The sequence below is a fragment of the Bos taurus genome, chromosome 24 (assembly GCF_002263795.3).
Source record: "Bos taurus isolate L1 Dominette 01449 registration number 42190680 breed Hereford chromosome 24, ARS-UCD2.0, whole genome shotgun sequence".
Lineage (NCBI taxonomy): Eukaryota > Metazoa > Chordata > Mammalia > Artiodactyla > Bovidae > Bos > Bos taurus.
The window spans coordinates 10,816,291-10,834,960 of NC_037351.1; the positions used below are offsets into that span (position 1 = coordinate 10,816,291).

Below are 18,670 nucleotides of genomic sequence, written 5' to 3' on the forward strand. Positions count from 1 at the left end.
TGATGAGCTGATGGAGGACACAGAGGTCTTTACTTCCAAATTCAGCAGAGTTCACCCTCTGGCCTTTTCTTTCTCTGTGTCCCAGGGAACAGACATGGAACTCACTTCATCTCTAACTCAAGTCACTACCCACTTGGTCCTACTCTCCCTTCTCCTTCCCCAAATTATTATATGATACTGCATTTTTTCAAATAAAATATTATTAAAAGTGAAATATTTACTCTAAAAGGCTCTAACAGAATGATACACAAGGAAATGGATAAAGAAAAAAATTATAAAATACCAATAAACCAAAATTTTCTTAAATCCTCTCACTAGCTTACGTAGTGAACTATCATGTATATTACTGTCTATTTTTCCAATCCTCAATTTCATGAAAGCCTTCTCTCTTTCTCCCCATTAAATTAAGTGATTTGAGCATCAGTCAGGCTCTCCTGAGCACCTGATCTATGACTACGATTGTACTGTGGTTGTTTGTTCACAGGGGAAGAAGACAAGTATGTCACTAGCATTGTGATGCCATAACAAAGCCCAAATTCACGTCTGTGCACATTAATAGGACTTAGTGGATGGAGCTGAACTTAAATCTGGGAACTTTCTGACAATACAGGCTGGGCTTTTACAGGGAAGAGAAGGCTTATTCCATCTGAGTGCATCTGGAACTCATAGATATTCTAGTGCACAGAAGGTTATATTCTTAGAAATGCTTTATGATCACTGTGTTAAAAATAATACAGCTACTACATAGCCTGAATTTGTTATATAGACAGAGAAGCAATGAGTATGACTTCACTTTTGAAATAAGTTATTTTATACAATTCTTTACTAGACTATGATATTCATGTCAAACAAAAGAGAAGGAAAAGAGAGCACTAATTACATATAACCTCTCTCTATATATATGCTGATCATTATTTGTATATTAATGATAAATTGATATTTAATATCATTAAATGTGTAATAATTTACTTATATAAATAATAAGGTTAAGCCTATTATTTTAGGGAGACAGAGGATTATGAGCTCTTAACTAAAAATCATTGTCTAATGTGTAGATGTTTTTCATGACACTCTGCAGTCAATGTCCAGACTTCTTTCGTAAGGTAGCTCAAGAGCGCTTAGCATTATTAAATATCGGTTACACCAGAGGTTCAATCAGTGGTTAGTTGAACATATCTCAATATAAAACCTTCACTAATTTTTGTGAAACGTGAAAGTACAAGTTGCTCAGTTGTGTCTGCCTCTTTGGAGCCCCATGGACTATACAGTCCATGGAATTCTCCAGGCCAGAATATTGGAGTGGGTAGCCTTTCCCTTCTCCAGGGGATTTTCCCAACTCACGGATTGAACCCAGGTCTCCCGCATTGCAGGCAGATTCTTTGCCAGCTGAGCCACAAGGGAAGCCCAAGAATACCAGAGTGGGTAGCCTATCCCTTCTCCAGGGGATCTTGCCGACCCAAGAATTGAACCGGGGTCTCTGGCATTGCAGGTGGATTCTTTACCAGCTGAGCTACCAAGGAAGCCCACTTTATAGATTTTATAATCAAAATCCAGATCATGAAATAAAAATGTGTTACTTATGAACCCAAATTAAAACATGAAATACAATCTAATTTCTAGTATATTCTATATAATCACTTAGATATTAAATATTTACTTGAAAAAAAAAACATTTTACCATATGTATATGTATGTAGCTCTTAGATTATAAGACTATAGGTAAAAGGTGTGACCTGTAATGCTGTGATATTTTGGGATGCTTACATATCATTATTCTGTTAGTCCCACAGAGTTGGTTATAACAATGTTTCTACTCTCTATACAGGCCTATTGAAAGAACATTTTAAAATAGTCCTTGTATATAAATAAGGTATTATTTTATTTTTAATAAGTCGATTAGACTAATAAACACATACTATCCATACAGACCAATATATAAAAGGATCTGTTGAGAAATTAATCCCCAATTTAAATTGTTTATAAAATTAGTTTTCTAACATAAACACTTATCCTACAATGAGGACACGCATCCCTTTCTCTTTGACCACAGTTTGTGTTGCAAAAGTGCTCAGGATAACGGGCCGAACAGGAACATCAGCTCTGCTTGTGGATGACAACGGCACCTAAAGACAGTTTTGTAGGACTTCCCTGGTGGCCCAGAGGCTAAGACTCCATGCTCCCACTGCAGGAGACTGAAGTTCAGTCCCTGGTCAGGGAACTAGACCCCACATGCTGCAACAAAAAGATCCTGCATACTGCAACCAAGGCCCGCCAGAGGCAAACAAATAAATAAATATTAAAAAAAAAAGATACAACATTGCCACACAATAATGACCTTGGATAATCAGGTGACGTATTTTGGAATTAGTAAAATGTTGAGCGGTTCTGATCCTGTTTCACTTCTGCCATGATGGCTCAATACATATTCATAACTGGTTTCTGTTTGCTATAACCCCAAAGCTTCCCCAGCAGCTCAGTGGTAAAGAATCTGCCTCCAATGCAGGAGCCACAGGGAATGTGGCTTCAATCCCCGGGCTGGGAAGATCCCCTGAAGGAGGGCCTGCCAACCAGCTCCACTATTCTTGCCTGGAGAATCTCATGGACAGAGGAGCCTGGCTGGCTATAGTCCATAGGATCGCAAAGAGTAAACCAGACACAATAGAAGCAGCTGAGCACTCACAATCCCAAAGCATCATAATGTAGAGACATGAGTTGTCAACAAGGGCACACTGTTACAGAATTATTGAAAAGGACAGCAATGAGCTCTTACCTCACTGGGCTGTTGGAAGAATCTGGGTCATGAGCTGCTACGGTGCCAATAATATTCCCAACTTGGGTGGCTTCCGACACCTCCATGGGGTAAAGCGGTGCAGAAAACACAGGGGGCTCGTCCACGTCTTCCACGATTATCTTCACAGTTGTCGTGTCGCTGAAGGGTCCCAAGCTCAGAAAGCGGGGGTCGGCATCTCTGTTTGCAGCTTCTATCCGTAGTGTGTAACTTGTTTTGGCTTCAAAATCCAAGTCCTGTAAAGAAAGTTGTTAGGAAAATTAAATTGCCCATTAAATACTCAGAAAAGCAGAGCCTTTTCACGTATGCATGTCAATTAGCATAGTATGGACTCTACCAGGAAAATGTACCATCAGCATTCAAAAACAATAAATAATAATGCCAATCAGAGTCCTTGTGGCTTTCTGGCTCACAGACAATGGTAAATGCTTTTGAACTAACTTAATCCACTCTGTGTAGTACATTGCATAAGTAAATGCAGGTCTTTAGAATATTACTGGAACAACTGATATGATATAAAAATCTTTTCCAGCAGGGACCTCCAGGTAGTATTCATCAACCATGTAATATCACTGCACTATCCAGGAATGCATGTTGAAAAGGGGGAAAAAGATAACTTTCAGTTCAATTTCTCATTTACAAGGTCATTTTCATTGATGTAGGGGACTCCTTTACAATCCTAAGACTTCCCAGGTGGCGCTAGTGGTAAAGAACCCGCCTTCAATGAAGGAGATGCAAGAGATGTGGGTTCAATCCCTGGGTTGGGAAGCTCCCCTGGAGGAGGGCATGGTGGCAACCCACTCCAGTATTCCTGCCTGGAGAATCCCATGGACAGAGGCGCCTGCACGGTCCACAGGGTTGCGAAGAGTTGGACAAGACTGAAGCGACTTAGCACACACGCTTACCATCCTAAACTTTCGAGTGTTCCCAATGCAGCTGAAGCAGAAGAAGTGGCATACTGTAGTTATACAGCCAGAAAACATAGCTGATTTTCATTTTTTTTAACTTTTTATTTTGTACTCAGGAACAGCGATTAACAATGTTGTGATAGTTTCAGTTGAAAGGACTCAGCCATACGTGTACCTGTATCCATTCTCCCCTAAACTCCTTTCCCATCCAGGCTGCCAAGTAACAGAGCACAGTTCCATGTGCTATACAGTAGGTCCCTATTGGTGATCCATTTTAAATCTGGAAGTGTGTACATAGCTGATTCTTCTTGATGAAGCACCCATTGTTTCTTCAATATTCCACCATCACTATACTCAGTCTCTATTTATATTAAACAGTTGACAGTTATAATCTCTCTTCTATAATGTTTCAACAGGATTAACATGCTAACATTTTTCTCAAATACAGTGACCCAAGTCAAACCATATGGTAGCTTTAAAAATGTTTTAAGGACAGTTGCGTGTACTTGTAAAGCACCATCTGTGGAAAAAAAAAAAAAAAAAGAATCATATGCCCGACATGTGGAAGCTGTCTATGACAGTAGTATGCTTCTCTTTCTTCAAGAGGTATAGAGAGCTTCAGCTTGTTGGGACTTTCAATCTATCTCGCCACTGAAACACTGTCCCAAAATAACTGCTACATTTAATGTATAAAAGCAAAAATTTTAGAAAGAAACCAACAGAAATCGCAGCACATATATAAAATAATGTACTGTAAAGCAACTATACCCCAATTGAGAAAAAAAAACCCCACAAACCTTAAAAATATGTATATATTTGTCATTTTACATGTTATTTAATTTAAAAGAGCAGTGAGAAAAATTAGCTAAATGTATTTCTGTAGAACTACAGTCTAAATTCATAGTCATGTGTATGGGCATATGTGTGCACACACATATAGCTATGTATACATTCCAATTCATTCCAGAAGGATGTGAGGCTAATTGAAGTGATGGCAATATATAAATATAAAATGTATATACACTTAATAACACACGCCATGTATATGTGTATATGCTACATGAGACATAAGAATTTATATACCACTTACATAAAATATATTAACATATATATACCTTAAACCAATACAAAAAATAGGTTTATAATATCCAGGCCAGAGAGCATTTATTGAATTATCTGCTTAACATCTGTCTCATCTAGTAAACTGTAAATTCCAGACTGTTTTCTTCGGTACTAGCATACTTAGTGCCTATTCAGAATTTGATACATTGAAAAGCGTCAATATTCTTAATGAATTAGAAAAAGATAGAATCCAGATATCCAGTCCTCAAGAACCTTGAAAATGAACTGAATCTTTGCTCCAGAGAATCCAGTAGGTTGAAGTGAGAGATGGAGGAAGAAACAGCCAGGTATATTGTTTTTCTTGACCAGAAAAGCTTCATATCATTACTATGGGAAAACCAAATTTTAATTCTTCTCTGAGGTTTCACATGAAAATTCTGAGACCTCCCTGGTGGCTCAGTGGTGAAGAATCTGCCTGCCCATTCAGGAAGAACGTGTTCGATCTCTGATCTGGGAAGATCCCACATGCCATGGAGCAACTAAGCCTGAGTACTGAAACCATTTTTTGAGGCTACCATTTTTTTATTCTACTCTCGAAAAATATTTCTAGCCCAATGGTTGTCAGCCAAAGGTGAGAATCAGAACCCCTCGGGGAACTTTCTAATACATTCCTGGCCCCTTCCAAGATTTTGATTCAGCAGATCCAGGATGAGTCACAAACACTTATTTTTAAAAGGTTCTTCGGGTCATTGTGATGCAAATACTCTTCTAAGAAACTTGATGGTTCAGTGGTGGTTTAATTGCTAAGTCATGTCCGACTCTTGCAAACCCATGGACTGTAGCCCGCCAGGCTCCTCTGTCCATGGGATTTTCCAGGCAAGAATACTGTGGAGTGGGTTGCATTTCCTTCTCCAGGGCAGCTTCCTGACCCAGGAATCGAACCCGGGTCTCCTGCATCGCAGGCAGATTCTTTACTGACTGAGGTATGACGGAAGCCGAAGAAATTTGACTTCCTCGTTAAAATTTTCTTGGGCCCATACATGCAATCCAATACTTAATTGGGTTCTGCTAAAAATAAAACAAAGCATTCTTATTTACACAAATACATTCACTTAAGACACTCTCAACATACACATAGCTTAGATATGAACCTATTTAATTTGTTCTTACATTACTTACAAAACTGGTAAGTTATGAGAAAAATCCTATTTTTATATATTCTGTGACTATGTAAGATAAGACGAGGTAAAAGAAAAAAAAGAAAAAAGCCTGTTTACCATCTGCTTTTCAATCACTTCAAAACCACAACTTTTAAGATATTCATGCAGGTTTACCAAAAGGGACAGCAAGTCTTTCTGTATTCAAGTAAAAGTTTGACTGACTCATGAAAGAATAATTTAACATTTCCTGCACAAATGAATGCAATTATTTGATGGCAACTTTTATTTTTAATGTGTCTAAAAGGCAACAAGATGCAGTAAAGACATCTGGATGCTGCCAAGTCATAAAGTAACACAGGATCACGCATGAAGATTGGCTGCCTAAAAGCTATTATGAAAATAGAACCATAAAAGAATTCTTATGAGAGCCCATGAATCAAGATTCCAGACAGAAGGAATTGCCACACAGAATGATTTTCAGAGCAAATCACAATAAGCCAGTTTTCAAAGAGAGGTGTGGTGTGATAGATGGCAAATTGAAGAAATGACTTTTGCAGTAAAATGTTAATTCCTGCTTTCTCCTTCTGATTGATTTCTACATAAGCAATATATCCCATAACTATTTGACTTTGCCAACAAAGGTCCATCTAGTCAAAGCTATGGTTTTTCCAGGAGTCAGGTATGGATGTGTGAGTTGGACTATAAAGAAAGCTGAGTGCCAAAGAACTGATGCTTCTGAACTGTGGTGTTGGAGAAGATTCTTGGACTGCAAGATCAAACCGGTCAATCCTAAAGGAAATCAGTCCTGAATATTCTTTGGAAGGACCGATAGTGAAGCTGAAACTCCAATACTTCAGCCACCTGATGTGAAGAACTGACTCATTTGAAAAGACCCTGATGCTGGGAAAGATTGAAGGCAGGAGAAGGGGACGACAGAGGACGAGATGGTTGGATGGTATTAGACTCGATGGACAGGAGCTTGAGTAAACTCCAGGAGTTGGTGACAGGCAGGGAAACGGAAGCCTGGCATGCTGCAGTCCATGGGGTCACAAAGAATCAGACACGACTGAGCAACTGAACTGATTAAACTTCATGAGCAAAGCTATACTTGGGGAATGAAAATTAAAATAATAACCAGGGAAAGAAGAAGGAAAGGGAAGGAGATAAAGGCACTGTTTAAACACAGTCTATTCAATATTTGAAACTACATACCACTGGAGACTAGATGTATTTGGAAATTTGACCAAAACACTGTTCAAGATGCAGCCCAAAAGAGCAAGAAATATGAAGGATTCCTAAGAATCTGAACTCAAAACTCCATCACTTAGACCCAAAATAGCAATGCCATACAGAAGTTGCTTTATCTGTCAAGTGTCGTCTATGTCAGAGACACTGAAAGAGAAAGCTGCTTGTTGGCCATCGTCCCTCCTAAATAATGAAATAGCATGGTATAAATTTATTGCCATCAAAAGATGATGAACTTTGGGATGAAAAAGCAAGCATAATAACTAAGACAGTGGTCAGCAACCTTTTCCTGTAAAGACCAGACAGTAAATAATTAGCCTTTGCAGGCATTATGGTTCTCTGCCACGTGAAAATGAACTAGCTTGGCTGTGTGCCAGTAACACTTCATTTACAGGCACTGAAATCTGAATTCCATGTAACTTTCACATTTCATGCAACATTCCTTTTTCTTTTGATTCTTTTTCCCAATCATTTAAAAACATAAAACTATCCTTAGCTCTTGAGTTGTCTAGAAACAAGCAGGCAGCTGTTTGCCAACCCCTGGTCTAAGAAGCCCCAGATAATAAGCTTCTCTCTCCAGACTAGAGGTTCACACCTCTTCCTCCCACCCTTTTTACTCCACGTAAAATGAATTATTCACTATATACAGCGTACTTGGTACATTTCCAGTGTGTATCATCTGCTGTTCCCTCCTTCTCTGTCTGCCATTTCTCTTATGGGAATCTTTTGGGGCGGGGGGGGGGGGTGTGGGGCGAGAGAGAGAGAGAGAGAGAGTGAGTGTGTGTGTGTGTGTGTGTGTGTGTACTATAGCCTGTAGCCCTCCAGGCTCCTCTGCCCATGGAATTTTCCAAGCAAGAGTACTAGATGGCTGGATGGAGTGGGGTGTCATTTCCTACTCCACGGGATCTTCCCAACCGAAGGATCGAACCTGTTTATCTTGTGTCTCGTGAATTGGCAGGTTGATTCTTTAACCACTAGCACCACCTGGGAAACCCATCTTCTTTATGAGTGATTCCATAATAAGACTTATTATAAGACTTCTTTATATTGAGAGAGAGTTACCTTCAAACAGGAAGTTTCAGGCACATCTTTAAACTGCATTTTAAAAGATGCAAAGTTGATACTATTAAAATTAAGTAAAAGTTGCTACTATTGAAACTAGCAAAAAGCTCCAGTGAAAGACCAAGATTATATGTGTACTCAGGGGCAGACATCAGAGAAGGCAATGGCACCCCACTCCAGTACTCTTGCCTGAAAAATCCCATGGACAGAGAAGTCTGGTGGGCTACAATCCATGGGGTCACTAAGGGTCGGACAGGACTGAGCTACTTCACTTTCACGCATTGGAGAAGGAAATGGTAACCCACTTCAGTGTTCTTGCCTGGAGAATCCCAGGGATGGGAGAGCCTGGTGGGCTGTCGTCTACGGGGTCACACAGAGTCGTACACGACTGAAGTGACTTAGCAATAGCAGCCGGGGAAAACACACTATGTAAATTCTAAGCCATGTCTGCCCACCACCCATTCCCTTTCTGCTAGAACAAACAGGCATTCTCCAAACTCAAAGAGCAATAAGCACCCTGTGTTGGATGACATCATCACATCTTGGTAGCTGCCTACCTCACCAAGTAAGTAGGGTTGCTGTAAATTATTCATAAATGTAAAGCATCTAGAACAGTGATGGACACAGAGCAATCACTGCATTAGCATTTGCTGTTACTACTGTACTATTATTAGTGCCATTATTTCCTGCTAGATTATCAGCAAATCAAATGGAAAGTAAAGACTACATATTTTTCTTCTGTTTTTCCCCAGGACACCTAGGCCTATGTCTTTGGCAGCATTAGTTTATAATATTCATCTTCTGAATTAAAAATCATTAACTACCATAAACAGTGGAGTCTTATCAGTTTCTCCCTGCCACTGTTAGCTTCCTTAACAGTAAAACCTTAGTTAAAACAGCATTAAATTCATTTAATAAAATCTCTGCCCTGAATTTTTTTTTCTTCTTTTTATAGCTTGGTTTCTGGTCTACAGCCAAACGCGCTCTCATGAAACTCAATGGCCTTCTTTTAGGGCTTGTACTTCTGGTCAGTCCTGTTGTTGATGTTTCAGGAACTGATCCAAGTTACATCCTTCTGGAAATTCTTCAATCTGTTCCTGTAACCATCACATGGTACCACCAGGGCTGTTCTGTGTGTCAGTGTACACGTGTACACGTGTACACGTGTGTACAATATATAGACAACCTTCCTGTCTATATATTTAGTGTCTTATGTTTAATACGGATTTTGTACAGAAGCACGGAGACCGTTCATCATCCTTAAAAGCATTTCTATCTCTGGCACTTTCAGCTGTCCTTTGGATCAAAGCATTAGACTCTGTTGCTTTCAATATCCTCCCTACTTCTTGATCAAATCAATATAAATCATTTTTACTAAGTAAATGGGCTTCAATAACTGTACCAATGGAAAAAGAACCCACAATCATAACCTGCCCTTGATGATTATCTGACTGTAAATTAATCGACTACTCAGGAACTTAGCTTGGAAAAGCTTTCTCAGCAAAGAACAATTTTGTACATTTAAACAGTTTACAAGTTCTAAGTTTTTCCCTTTTCCAAAAGCAAAACATGCCATTATTATGCACAACTACACTGAAGCCTTCCTTTCTCCCTTCCCTGAATGGTGCCCTCAGGTTGACCAAATGCAGACAAACGTTTCCTTACTCCTGACTGTTGGGGGCCAGAGTGAGGCACTCTGCCAGTGGCAAAGGTCATGAGGAAGGAGGCTCAACATACGCAAAGGTGGGATCGGGCCTCAGGAGTCCCCCTGGAAATCCTCGAGCATCTACCCCCATAACCAGAGCCTGCCTACTTTACTACTTTGTGCTCTCATCTACACCTCTGACTTTATGGGGGGCTGTCCCCCACCACCTCTTTCAGAGAAGGAGTTAACTTAGAGCTCCAGTTAATAAAAACTCCTGTGCGTGACAAGAGTGTTTTAACCTACAAACTCCTCTGAAGGTTCTCTGGCCTGCTTGACAGGCTCGTCCGGCCACATGTGATTGCTCACAGCCTCCCAACCGTGAGAGGCACGAGATGCTTTAAACCCTCTAAAAACAGGTTCTTTAGAGAAGTTAGAAAACTATTAGTATAAGTATAGTGGGCTGATTAGAAATTGTATTGATGAAGGATTTTTCATTTGTTGAGCCAATGTTTGTTGCTAAGTCTCCACATCCCCTGCCCTTACACACATTAATGAATATATAGAAGAAATAAGTGTTAACCTTTGATATTAATCACGTTAGACCTCAGGCTAAGTAAATTCTTTCCTTAACTAAAACCCACTACACCCTCACCCTATAGGAATGTAACTTTATTTGGGTGGCGTCTGTTTTGAGAATAATCACCCCTGGAGAAATAAGTGTCCTGGTTGACTGACCGCTGTCACAAGGAGAGGGTCATAAATTGTCAGCAGGCCCCCTGGCCAGAAGATGATGTAACACCCCTAAGACCTCTGTATACATTTGTATGAAGCACCTGACTTTGATAAAAGTCAGGACTGCTGACCCCACGTGACTTTTGCATAACATCTCAGTGTATAAAAGTAGACCATGGAAAATAAAGAATTGGGATCAGTTTCTCCAAATACTGGTCTCCCCATGTCGCGCTCTCTCTCATTCTGGCTGAGTCTCCATCTGGAGCGCAGAACCCGCCATGCTTACTAATTATGCCTGGGCTTCTAAGATCCGACCAGGGAGGCCTCAGTGTCTCCTCTCCTTCGGGAGAACGGAAGGACGCCTGCAGCCTACATAAGTGGCGCAAACTTCTTGTCTTGAAGTTTTATTGGTCTCCCGCATAAACCAAGCTACTCAGCCTCTTTTCTCCACTGAATTTTCCTGCTGAGCTATCCTCATTCTATTACTCTTTACATCTCTAATTAATATCTAATTGAAGCTATTGTATCCTGATCCTCGCCGACACCGTCCCCGCTTCGAACTCCCTGGATCAGCCGGGGCTGGACCCTGGTACCTGATCTCCCTTTTCTTAGAACCAACCTTCAGCAGGAGTCTTGCTCCAAGTTATAAAACTACCTGCTATAATGAAAACACAAGAAAACATACATTTCCTTTGTGTAAAACAAATACAGTGCAATCTAACTCACCCCATTCCACACACACATATTCCAGCCCTTAAAAATTCAAGTCTTTGTAATCTTGCTTCCCTAACTACAATATTCTTGAAGTCTGCCTTATATGTTTAACTTTGTCCAGTGACATTTATGCTTTGACAGTTGCAAGTGACTTATCACTACACACAGCTTTTGTCTTAAAATGTCTGTGAACTATAAAACCTATATCCAGATTTGTGCACTAAGTTGTTTTCCATAGAGAAGGCATCAAGGGAAAGGTGTGTTCCAAACTATTATATATAAAAATAAATATATTTAACTAATAAATAACAAATAATTATATTTAACTTATATGCAGAGTACATCATGTGAAATACCGGGCTGGATGAAGCACATGTTGGAATCAAGATTGCTGGGAGAAATATCAACAACCTCAAATATGCAGATGACACAGCTTTAATGGCAGAAAAGTAAAGAGGAACTAAAGAGACTCATGATGAAGGTGAAAAGGGAGAGTGAAAAAGCTGCCTTAAAACTCAACACTCAAAAAATGAAGATCATGGCATATAGCCCTATCACTCCATGGCAAACAGATGAGGAAAATGTGGAAACAGGGTCAGATTTCATTTTCTTGGACTCCACAATCAATGCAGATGGTGACTGCAGCCACGAAATTAAAGGAAGCCTGCTCCTTGGAAGAAAAGCTATGACAAACCTAGACAGTGTATTAAAAAGCAGAGATATCACTTTGCTGACAAAGGTCTGTATAGTCAAAGCTATGGTTTTTCCAGGAGTCATGTACAGATGTGAGAGTTGGAACATAAAGAAGGCTGAGCACCAAAGAACTGACACTTTTGAACTGTGGTGCTAGAGAAGACTCTTGAGAGTCCCTTGGACAGCGAGGAGATCAAATGAGTCAATCTTAAAGGAAATAAACCCTGAATAGTAATTGGAAGAACCGATGCTGAGGCTGAAGCTCCAATTCTTCGGCCACCTGATATGAACAGTCAACTCATTGGAAAAGATCCTGATGCTGGGAAAGATTGAGGGCGAGAGGAAAAGGGAACGAGAGGATGAGATGGTTGGATGGCATCCCTGACTCAAGGTACATGAGTCTGAGCAAACTCTGGGAGATAGTAAAGGACAAAGAAGCCTGGTGTGCTGCAGTTCATTGGGTCGCAAAGAATCAGACACGACTTGGCGATTGAACAACAACAATATATATATATATGTTCAGTCTCCAAGTCGTGTCTGACTCTTCGCGACCTCATGGACTGTAGCCTGCCAGGCTCCTCTGTCCATGGGATTTTCCAGGCAAGAATACTTGAGTGGGTTGCCTTTTCCTGTTCCAGGGGATCTTCCCAATCCAGGGATGGAAGCCACATCTCGTGTCTCCTGTGTTGGCAGGCTCATTCTTTACTATGTCACTGTTGATGCCTTCATAGATGTTCAGGGGTTAAGGGGGAGAAAAAGAAGAGCTCTGAAAGTTTTTCCATCTCTGTGGGTGTCCTCTACAAAGTACTGAGCCTTTCCTATCTCACTGTGCTAGATTTTGAGATCTATGATAGAAGCCAAGTGTAAAATCTTACATTTGTCCAGCAGGTAATAATTGTCTGAGACAGGTAAGAGAGATTCACTGCCTGCTGAATGAAGGGAAAAAAAATTAAGAACAAATTATTTGAAACGTAGCAAAATGTGCTTAGTCATTCAGTCTTGTCCAACTCTTTGCCACCTTTTGTACTACAGCCCACCAGGCTCCTCTCTCCATGGGATATTTTTTAGGCAAGAATACTGGAGTAGTACTAAAGAAAGCTGAGTGCCGAAGAATTGATGCTTTTGAACTGTGGTGTTGGAGAAAACTCTTGAGACTCCCTTGGACTTCAAGGAGATCCAACCAGTCCATCCTAAAGGAAATCAGTCCTGAATATTCTTTGGAAGGACTGATGCTGAAGCTGAAACTCCAATGCTTTGGCCACCTGATGCGAATAACTGACTCATTTGAAAACACCCTGATGCTAGGAAAGATTGAAGGCAGGAGGAAAAGGGGACGACAGAGGATAAGATGGTTGGATGGCATCATCAACTCAATGGACGTGAGCTTGAGTAAACTCCAGGAATTGGTGATAGACAGGGAAGCCTGGTGTGCTGCAGTCCATGGGGTTGCAAAGACTGAGTGACTGAACTGAGCTGAAGTAGGTAGCCATTCCCTTGTATCTTCTGCATCTCCTGCATTGCAGGCAAATTCTTCACCTGCTGAGCCATTGAGGAAGCCCCTTATAGCAAAATACATAAAGCAAATACAGAATAAGCAGTAAAAAATAATGGGTGGGTCTATGTCCATTTTATATTTTTATGAGGGTCATTATTTTAACTTTCAAAAAACTCCATATGTTAACAGCTAATTCTCTTGCGCTTGATACAGTCATATTTTGTAAGATGATTTACACTACCTAAAAAATATCTAGTGCTTACAGGTAAACTGGGACCCTCAGAACGCTATTATGAATAGTTTCAGGAATGTTTAAGCCTAAGACATTAAATCGTGTCAAGATATTAGGAATAAGTATACATATATCAAGAATTATTATTTTTATTATCTAGGTTCACAAGTGCCCTCTGACCTCCATGAGTACTTACATTAACATTTTAACCTAGATTTAAAGATCACTGAATATTTTTTAAACAGCAACTCAAGCAGGTATACCTAACACATCTCTATTTTGTAAAAATTTTTTTAAAAAACTTTGACTATCAACTAAATGTGTTTACATTTCAAATTGCTAATTGCACTGTCTAAAAAGAGGTAGTACCACAAATTGCTGAATATATTCCCCAAGAACAATGCATATTTATGCAGTCCTTAGCCTGTGCAGGGTATAGTTCTAAGAGTGAATTTAGGTAGGCTGTTTGAATTTTATAAGCAGAAGTTAGGAAATAAGCCTTGCAAAAATGACTGTATTTCTGCCCAACATCAAAAACCTGATTCACAGTATAGCTCAGATTGATTCCCTACTTGCTGATGTCCATATTTCCCAGCATGCACTACTGACTGGACCACAAACTTCAGTGAAAGGATCTCCATCACTTTCAGGGAAGCTAAACCCAGAATATGGCCCAAACACAGTTTATGTTTCTCAGGGGATCTTTATGAAATAATGGCAACTACTAAACTATCTTGCTCCACATGATTACTTTGTGAGTCATGCTGACAGTGGAGAGGAGATTACAGTGGCTGTCGGCTGACCTGAGAGCCACCCTTATTTTTGCCATTTCATGTAAATGTAACCTGAAGGTTTTTTAGTTTCTCTGGAGAAGAACTGGGACCCAAGATCTTTCATCTTCTTCCACAGTATCTACAGTATTTTTTTTTTTTTTTAAATAACGCCGCCGGGCAGGAAGGAGAAGAGGATCCCGGCGCCGAAGCGGCCACGCTCGCTGGGCGCCGCCATGCCACCCGCGCAGTGCCTGCCGGGCCAGCGGGGCCTCCACACCGGCATCCAGGCCGGCCTCCGGGCCAGCGCGCGCGCCGCCGCCAGGGCGCGGCCGCAGGAGCCGGGCGCGCGCGCCGCGGGCGCGGAGCTGGGCCCGGGGCTTTTTTTTTTTTTGCTGTAGTCCATGGCATGTGAGATCTTAGTTCCCTGACCAAGATTGAAACTGTACCCCCTGCATTGGAAGAGTGAAGTGTTAACCAGTGAAGAGGTCCATACAATATTTTATAGCGTCTCTGCTTCCATATGCTTCACCTCCTCACTCCTTGAATCTGAGCCACCCAGTCCTGCTTCAATCAATATGATGCAGTGGAAGTGATGTACTGTCAATTATGGAAATCAGCTTCAGGAGAACTTTCAGCTTTTATTCCTGCCGTTCACGGAACAAACCCAGATTAGCTACTGGCTGACAGGAGGCATGCGTCCATCCCTTCTTATCATCCCGGCAGATAGACAGCCACCTCTACAGAGGAGCCCACGTAAGACCACCAAAAACCCACCATGCTGAACCCCACCAAATCCTGACCCATGAAATGACAACCTAAAAAAACAGTTTTAAAGCACTAGCTTTGGGGTGACTTGTTGGGTAGCAGCTGAAACAACCACAAAAAGCAAGAGAATAAGAGTGGGTGACTTCAATTTTTGACATCTGATGGCCAAATATAAAGGGAAAATGAAAAAAAAAATAGACTAAACCAAATAAACTAATGGCAGAGAGGTCAGATTTATACATGGAAATTTCCATATTCTTCAGTTCAGTTCAGTCACTCAGTCATGTCTGACTCTTTGTGACACCATGGACTGCAGCACGCCAGGCCTCCCTGTCCATCATCAACTCCCAGAGCTTACTCAAACTCATGTCCATTGAGTCAGCAATGCCATCCAACCATCTCATCCTCTGTCGTCCCTGTCTCTTCCTGTCTTCAATCTTTCCCAGCATCAGGGCCTTTTCAAATGACTCAGTTCTTCCCATCAAGTAGCCAAAGTATTGGAGTTTCAGCTTCAACATCAGTCCTTCCAGTGAATATTCAGGACTGATTTCCTTTAGGATGGACTGGTTGCATCTCCTTGTTGTCAAAGGGACTCTCAAGAGTCTTCTCTAATATCACAGTTCAAAAGCATCAATTCCTCAGTGCTCAGCTTTCTTTCAGAGAAGGCAATGGCACCCCACTCCAGTACTCTTGCCTGGAAAATCCCATGGATGGAGGAGCCTGGTAGGCTGCAGTCCATGGGGTCGCTAAGAGTCAGACACGACTGAGCGACTTCACTTTCACTTTTCACTTTCATGCATTGGAGAAGGAAATGGCAACCCACTCCAGTGTTCTTGCCTGGAGAATCCCAGGGACGGGGGAGCCTGGTGGCTGCCATCTATGGGGTCACACAGAGTCGGACATGACTGAAGTGACTTAGCATAGCATTGCACAGCATAGCAGCTTTCTTTATAGTCCAACTCTCACATCCATACATGATTCTATTCTAATCATTGCCTTATGGATTATGCCCTGTCTTTACTATATAACACAGATTCCAGGATCCAACAATACCTCCCTCTATTGATAATATATGCAAATCCTTTTATTGATCTAAATAGGAGTTTTTATTTCCTTTCTTGGTCAGTCATTTTTAAATTCTCTTAAAATACCTTAATCCCAGAAGACTACAAAAAATGCTTTTTCAGAATCCTTCTCTGCCCTGTTAACTGAAGTCTGTCAGGTTCGCCAAGTAATAACTAAAAAATTATTTTCCTCATTTTATACGCATACTTCATGGTGTTCCCAACTGTCCCCTTCATTTTAATTGCCATGCATATGCTATGACTCCCAAACCTAACTCTGTACTCTAGACTTCTTTGAGATAAAACCCTTCTTCATGACATTCTAGAAACAGTTATCTAGATGTCACAGTAACAAAAATGTTAAGATTACATTTTAATCACCTCCACATTCCCATTCTGAAGGTGCAACACATTTTTCATCTAGTTGCCCATACTAGAATCATTAGTTTTATTCTTAAATTCTCTCTTCAACTTTCCTTACATAATCACTAAATCCTCTCTTATCTATTTCTTAGATATCTTTTCCTTGGAATCCTACCCATTGAAACTAATCTAGGGAACAACAACCAGGGAAAAAGAAGGAAAATTGTACCTTATCTGTGACTTGTCCTAAGCAAAAAAAGAAAAAACATAAAAGGCTCACTGGAAAATGTCTTTGACATACACATATTCTGAAAAGATTATTCTGATAACTGCCAAAATAAAAGAAAACAGAAAATACTCCTAAGGAACAGTCTTAGTCCCTTAGTCTATCCTGTGCTGACATTCACATTACTATCAACTTTCTTCAAAGACAGTTGATTTCTTATTTTTTAAGACCTTAAATTCATCTCTAATCTTGACTATTCAAAAACAAGTACATTTATACCTTAATAAGCAGGTAACAGTCTCTATGCACACAGCCATGTTCATAAAGATTAAAATGATGTTAGGATCGACTTCTGATACACAGCAACAATGGGTTGAACAAATTGGAAAATATTAATCTGAAAATCAGACATTCACTAAATTAGTTACTGTATTAATCTTATAACATCCAGCCTTCAAAACTAAAACCCGAAATGTATGTTTTTCACAGTCAAAGGGCACGAAGATCTTTGCTCCATTTTGAGAAACGTGCATCCACAGCAGCAGGCTTAATTAAATAACATCTTTGAAAGAAAAAAAAAACTGTAATGAAAAGAAGAAAAATAAATTGGAAATGCTGCTGGTTTCATTTTTCTCCAACACACATCAGCAGCATTTATCAGATACTGAAATACACACTTGACTCTGAGCATTAGCCCCTCATTACTGCAAGCAGCAGACAAGGACACGTTTCAATAACAAGACAGCAACCCAGAGCTCAGAAGTCTGTGCAGCTGAGCAAGTCAACAGGACGTAGCAGATTCTAACTCTTCCTCCCCCCACAGGGAATGGAGGCTAGCCATGGTGTCAGTGCCTCCCAGTAATGCTCTGTTATTTGATGGTTCTGACTTCACTCAGCCTTTTTGAGGGTATGAATATGAGGAGATTATGAACACAGAACAGTAGAATGGGCCTGAGGAACCTTAAATACGTTATTTGACAGTACAATATGTGCCTCCATAGAAGCCATCCCTAGGCCACAAACTGGATGTGTGCTTATCCTTCATAGGAAATGCATTTTGAAAATGCTCATTTTTTACTGTACTGTAACTCTACGTAGTAATCTATTTTATAGAAGCAAAACCCATATGTAATCCCAGCTGAGATTTTACACTGAAAACTGAAGTATACTAGAGGTAAGATTGCCACACTCAAAAGAAAAATGAAAGACTAAAGTTCCTACATTGTAAATTATGATGGAGAAATGTAAACAGAAAGAATTCTAGGTGGAAAGAAAGAGACGGTTTTCACTCAACATGGGATAATACTTATGTTCACGCTTTGTGGACATTGAAGCCCTAGGTAACTGGTTATAAAGGTTATCATCAAATCATTCATAAATGGCCACAGAAGTAGACTCTACTTTGCTTTAACTATTTAACACTATGGTTCTGTTATTATCTAAAATATACTTAAAATATATAATCATGTCTAAATGTACAGAAAGGATCACTGAATTCTAAAAAAAATAATTATCTGGTAATACCCATACAAATCTTTAGCCTTGTGGTTTCTGCATATTTGATCACACTAATAAGCATTTTCTGTATCAGACATTAGAGCAGTAATAGCATAACTGAAGGTGCTGGTGGTCTACTCACATCTGCCTCTCATGACCCCTTAGATTGTAGCCCCTCCAGGCTCCTCTGTCCATGGGATTTCCCAGGAAAGAATACTGGACTGGGTTGCCACTTCCTTCTCTAGA

The 18,670-nt window shown here is 40.3% G+C and overlaps 1 protein-coding gene across 2 annotated transcripts in view; it reads right to left on the reverse strand.

Annotated features, from left to right (window-relative positions):
* CDH7 (cadherin 7) overlaps positions 1–18,670 on the reverse strand; it is a 149,974-nt gene that overhangs the window by 37,926 nt on the left and 93,378 nt on the right. For both annotated transcript variants that reach the window (XM_005223999.5, NM_001192904.1), the window contains one exon: positions 2,771–3,024. In XM_005223999.5, coding sequence (XP_005224056.1) covers positions 2,771–3,024 — 254 coding nt within the window. The remainder of the gene's footprint in view (positions 1–2,770; positions 3,025–18,670) is intronic.